Source organism: Scomber scombrus, chromosome 1, assembly GCF_963691925.1.
Source record: "Scomber scombrus chromosome 1, fScoSco1.1, whole genome shotgun sequence".
Taxonomy (NCBI): Eukaryota; Metazoa; Chordata; class Actinopteri; order Scombriformes; family Scombridae; genus Scomber; species Scomber scombrus.
In genome coordinates, this window is record NC_084970.1 from 9,073,020 (window position 1) to 9,079,019 (window position 6,000).

A 6,000-nucleotide genomic window follows, 5' to 3' on the forward strand; every position below is an offset into this window, starting at 1 on the left:
GTTTACATACAGTAAACACTGAAAAATGGATCTCATCATGCAGTTTAAAAAAAATTGACCTAAACCTCCTCATTTATCCGGTCAGGTCAACCTATTATACCTCTGGTTTGGAAGATAGCCTTTAATTCTCAAGTTTAATTATTCGTCTTTGATCCCCTTGTTGCTGCTTAGGTAGGGGAGGAGACTGCTCCTTTTCTCAGGTACAGAGAGGAGTCTTCTCTGGGGATCAGGCTTACTGTACTTGCAGCGAAGGTAGCCTTTTCATAGAAGCTTGAGTTACAGTACTCTACAGCTTCACTGTTTCCCTATGTATGTACCTCTTTGTCTACAGTATGTCTGCTGTCCTTTTCTTTTCCTCTCTCTGTCCCTGATGCTCTTTCTCTCTTTATCTCACATCACTACTAAGACACACTTTCTAAAAAATCAGTCTCAACAAGAATCTTGGATTAGAGTTCTGTAATCAAAGGATTAGTCCTCTAACCACTGTGGCTTACTCTTGCTGTGAGATTGGGAGGGTGTGAAATATGAATAGGGGTAATTAGTTTGTTGGCGGGCTGAACCCAAATGATCAGTGTTGAGTAGCGTGCAGCCAGTAGCCATCTGATGCCCTGCTATGCTGAAAAGTCCCCTGAGTGTCAGCAGACCCAAAAGGCTGAGCACATGGGCAGGGAGATTAGGTCTCCTTGAGACTTGCCCAGATTTTCCACTCTCACGACTCTCTTATCAGGGAAAGGCACTTCAGCTGTTGTACAGGAGAACAGAAAGCAATTAGGTACTACAAGTAGGACATTGACTAGACCACTGAGGGCTCTGTAGCGATGATGCTTTTTTCTTCTCTCTACACAATGTCAGCTTTTTTAGAACAAATGTAACCAAAACATTTTTAGATGAAAGATATTCTTGATAACTAAGTGGCAGTGCTGTCCTCCAGAGAGGGGGTTAGCATCATTGTATCTCTAATTCTACCCTGTCAATGTAAGTGTGTCTACACATGTAAAGACCCAAGAAACTATTACATCCACATTTGTATTTTAGTTAGGTCTGAAGTATCACAAGGCCACACAATCAGGGCAATCATTAAAGACAATATATAAGGACTTACAAAGGGTGTTTGTGTGTATGTGTGCTCTTTGCAGGCTTGTGGAGGCAGGGAGCGGCAGTGTTCAGAGTTTGTCGCTCTCTGACAATCACCTGGCAGAGCTAGATGGAGACACCCTGCGTTTATTTGGCCTGGGAGCCCTGGAGGCCCTGGAGAGGGGCTGGGGAGTTCAGACTGCTGGTGCTGTCACTGTAATAACCTTCCGCTACATCAACTTTGACGCCATTGTACCAACGCTGCCACGAATAAGGGTCAAGTTCCCCAATCTATCGGTGAGGGCAACAGCCACATGCCCTAATGAGCCATGGAACAGAAAGAGTTCGAATTGGCTATAAATTGAGCTTCAAATTTTGTGATTGTAATGAAAATATTACTGGTCAGCCTTTAATTGTGTATGAATAAATGAATTAATACATACGTTCAACAAGTAATATTCTTTTTATTTAACATTATAAATGAATAACTTTGCACATGTAATATATAATTAGGTGGATATTTTAAAGCAAATCACAGTTGCTTGGAGGAATACATGTTTTTATTGATAGACTTTTTTAGCTAGTTGTACCTCTCCGAAACCAACTTTTGGCTTCTTTTACAGCACCTAATCTTCTTGGAAACCAACATCAGCCGTCTGCCCCAGCTTGCGGCCCTGGCTCAGGTGAGGCGTCTGGATCAGCTGACCATCCACCCCGAAGGTAACCTAGTGGTCAGCTTGGCTCTGTGGCGCTCCTTCGTCATCTACCGCCTCCACCACCTCAACCTGCAGAGGATCAATGGCCAGGAGGTGAGAAGAACCAGATCAGTTTCTTCATGGGTTCCTCCTGCTTTATAAAGGGGGCATCTCCTGCTGCCTCTGTAAGACCATAACTCCTGTATTGACCTACCTGAGGATACGTCCATTAATTAGAACTCATTTGTGACTGGACGTGAGATACACATTGATTACTATCTATATGTATATGTGACGTGTGTGTTTCTATATTCACGCTAGGTAACCATGAATGATGTGATTGCTGCAGAGCGTGTGTTTGGGACATTGGGTCATATAGCAGCCACTGAAACTCCACGTTGCCGGCTCCTTCTGCTGCTAGAGGAGTCCAGGTGAGAACTTGATCTCAGACACAATCTACTGAAATTTATCAGGAACTTCCACTTCTTGAGTGTGTCCTGGGTTGTGTATGTTTTAATGTATGGATTACCAAATGTGTATATGTTTGAGTTATAGCTCATGATGAGTGTGTAGGCTACATGTACATGCATGCCTGTCTGGAACATTGTGTGTGTACATTTGTATGTGGCAGTGCATGTTTGTGTGAGACAGCGAGACAGAGCCTGGCACCAAGGAGCCAGTGGAATTAGACTGTGTCTCTCAGGGTAAGGGTGGGTACTTGGCACTTGGACACCAACATTCCTCACTCTCCCCAGCCAAATCTCCTCAGATCTGTCACTCTGGGTCAATGAAAAACATCCTTCCAAATCAAAAATCTGCTGAATTTGTCATGCATAAGAAGCTTTTTTTTCTAGAATGGTTATAATGCTGTGGTTGGTTATGGGCACTGGCTAGACTGTAAATTGTGAAAAGTAAAGCTTCTCGAAAGATTGGAAAACTGGCAGAGGCTGAATCAGATGACTGGCTAAGAGAGCTGTATTACTGTAAGTGCACTTTAGCTCCCATAACAACCGCTGTTATGATGGAGAAAATTATAGAACTGAATTGCTAGTAGTAGGGTAGCAGCAGTTTAACATCATATGAGTCTAGTAATAAAGTTGACCTGCTTCAGTGTCCTCAGTTGCTCCTTCAGAATCATGTTGAAAATGAACTGGTTAACTGGCTCTTGGCTGCATCTCATCCTGATTCATACATATCCTGTTACGGATAGATAATACACAACAGAATCATTGTCAATTGTATCCATTTGTTACACAAAATGCTGTCAGATTTGACCTCTAATTTCTCAAAACCTTCCTCCTGTAGACTTTATATCCTATAAATTGTATTTTCTTAGGTCAGTGTGTAGAAGAAAGCCCTGGCCTTCATGATTTCATTACGCTTAATTGAATTTATTATAGAAGACTGTCAATTGTAGATTTTGCGACAATCAAACCACATTATAATCATAACTTCTGTTGCAATAATTACTTTATTAAGTGGCATCTAGTGGTGAGGTTGCAGGTTGCAACCAACCGAATACCCCTCCACTTCACCTCCCCCACCAAGCTTGTTGTTATAAAGGTCTCATTCTAAGTTAACGAAAACACAATTCTTGTTTTCAAGTGATTATACACGAATCAAAACATAGCCTACTTGAATATTATATTCCATTTTTGCTAATAGATGCCTCTAAATCTTACACACTGGTCCTTTTTAAAAAAAAAAAAGTAAATTCTTTGATGGATACATAAGATCCAACAAAAGGATACTTTTTCTGATCCCCCACAAGATTCTCACTAACTCAACATGCACACAAATACTGTTTTCTGCAAAACACACACACATACACTTTTATTTTACTTAAACGTGTTTTTACAGTTCCTTGATAGTCAGCACAATGTGTGACTTACACAAGGCAATGCCTTTCGGCACAGACAAACACACACAGACGCACGCACACACACACACACACACACACACACACACACACACACACACACACACACACACACACACACACACACACACACACACACACACACACACACACACACACACACACACACACACACAAAAGCAGGCTTATCCTATATGGAATGTTTGCCTCCAGCCTCCTCTGCAGAGACTGTGTCAGCGTCCTGGCACTGGCCTGCGGAACATGTTGGTGCAGTAGGGTATCAAATCAGATTTCATACTGATCAGTAGCAACATTTGATGTAGTTCCATTTATCTGTTTTATAAGTGTAAACATCCTGCTGCTGAGCGATATGGGTGAACTTAAAAAAAGTATCTTTCTTTCTTCTTCTCATGGTTCATGGAGACAGTGTAGGAGAAATGGATCTTGTTGTGTATGATGTACGTGTTTGTGTTTGGGCAACTTGCCCTTTAGGGACGTTAAAGTTTTTTTAAACTTGAATTTTGAAGTGAAATTAAAACATTGACCTTTAGTGAAATTTATTGAAATTGCCAGTTTGGTAGCTGTCATATCATGAATTATAGTTAAAGAATTTCATGGCAGCCAGTCCTCTGAGCTGCCTGTGCTGTATCTGCTTTCCGTTTAGATGGATTTCTTAATGGTGAAAAGGAAAAGTGTTATTTGATGGACACAGGAACACACGTTTATTACCCTGATGTCATTCACTTGCCCCCATTGTGCCCCCCTCCCCACCTCCTGTGTTGGTCTGTGACTAACTGTTCTCTCTCTTCACCCTGAAGGAAGCGTCAGCTGCAATTCCTATTGGATGGGCGTGGCCGGCGGGCAGGGCTGAGTCCGGAGGAGCTGCGAGACAACGGGAAGCTCCTGGGAGAAGGCCTGAGCAGAGCGTTGTTCAACTACCCAAGCCGAGACTGCAGTGCAGAGAGCCCCGAAGTCAGTTCTCTGTAGTTTTTTTCAAGACAGCTTGCTAAATTTACAGCCTAGTGGTTTCAGAACGTGTTTGAAGTAACTGAAACGTTTGAATTTATGTTAAAAAAAACTCTTCTTCGACAACATTCATTGCCTAGGCTGACATGGCATATTAACCCTACATCCCTTACAACTGGCTCAATACTAGTTCTGGGATCTCAAAACCAAATACAGCTAACGTGACCCACACTTACTCCTTGTCCCAAACATTACTTAGTTAAGTCAGAACTCACTCTCAGTATTCTCAACACTAAATTAATGGTACATGGTAGGGTACAGCCCATTCAGCAGTTGTGAAGCTTAATTCTGTCAACAAACAATACCAATAATTTAAAGCAGTGCATTACATTATTTTAGGCACCATATGGCATCTGTCATGTTAGTGGTGGAAAGCCTGCAGCTGCACGAATGCAGATACAATTTTAATATGGCAGGCTTCCATAGAATTGCACTCATAATTCTTGCACTTCATCTTGTTCAGATATAAATGTGCATCATGGTACCATTTTAAATGTGATCAAAGAAATAGGTTGGCTTTTTTTCCTTTCTTACTTTTATACCTGTATCGAATCAAATGGTTTGGTTCCAAAATAATATATTTTCTGTTGACAGCACTAGTGCACCTGTGATTTAACAGTCTAAATATCCTGGATCAAAAACCACACATAAACATTCATTTCACATTATGATACATCTGCTGAGTGCACTCTCTAATACCCTACCTCCATAATTCCCAAATCCAATTATCTAGCTCTATATTGGTTCAAAATGTTGCTAAAAATGTAGTGAGCATACTTTACTGTGTCCTTCTGTGATTTTCCTACCATTGCACATCATCTTAAAGTAATTATTACAGTCAGTTAAACCAAATCAACATAAATTATATTCTCTTCTTTTCCTCACAGGAGGGCACTGTGGAGTCATCGGAGCGTGCTGCCATGATACAGCAGTACCTCCAGGACTTGGTCCAAAGGGCCTCAGACACCAATCTGAAGGGCGAGGCTCTTCACAAGCTCTGGCCCTCCATGTTTGCAGAGATGGTGAGGGACTGTGTGTTTGAGATGAGGGACCGAGCGGCCTTCCGCCAAGCCAGCCTTGCAAAGCTCTCCGAGACCAAGGTTCACTCTTAAACACACTCATGCACACACAGATGGACATGACTTTCCCCGGGGCGCCCCTAGTGCTCCATCTTAAACTTCATCTGTAACACATCATCACTTAGTAACTTTATTAGTTATTAACATCTTTGGAACAGAAGGGTATATTCCTGACTGGGAAGTTCTCTCTAAAGATGGATGTAGACTTATTTTAAAGAAATTCTGATGACAAAGGCGTCTTGATTGA

The 6,000-nt window shown here is 41.8% G+C and overlaps 1 protein-coding gene across 1 annotated transcript in view; it reads left to right on the forward strand.

Moving 5' to 3' along the window:
* The window catches only part of LOC133979542 (leucine-rich repeat-containing protein 49), a 33,284-nt gene extending 27,498 nt beyond the window's left edge, over positions 1-5,786 (forward strand). Inside the window, exons 13-17 of the mRNA XM_062418082.1 lie at positions 1,137-1,371; positions 1,698-1,883; positions 2,091-2,200; positions 4,467-4,620; positions 5,562-5,786. Coding sequence (XP_062274066.1) covers positions 1,137-1,371; positions 1,698-1,883; positions 2,091-2,200; positions 4,467-4,620; positions 5,562-5,786 — 910 coding nt within the window. The remainder of the gene's footprint in view (positions 1-1,136; positions 1,372-1,697; positions 1,884-2,090; positions 2,201-4,466; positions 4,621-5,561) is intronic.
* Positions 5,787-6,000: the final 214 nt, after the last annotated feature.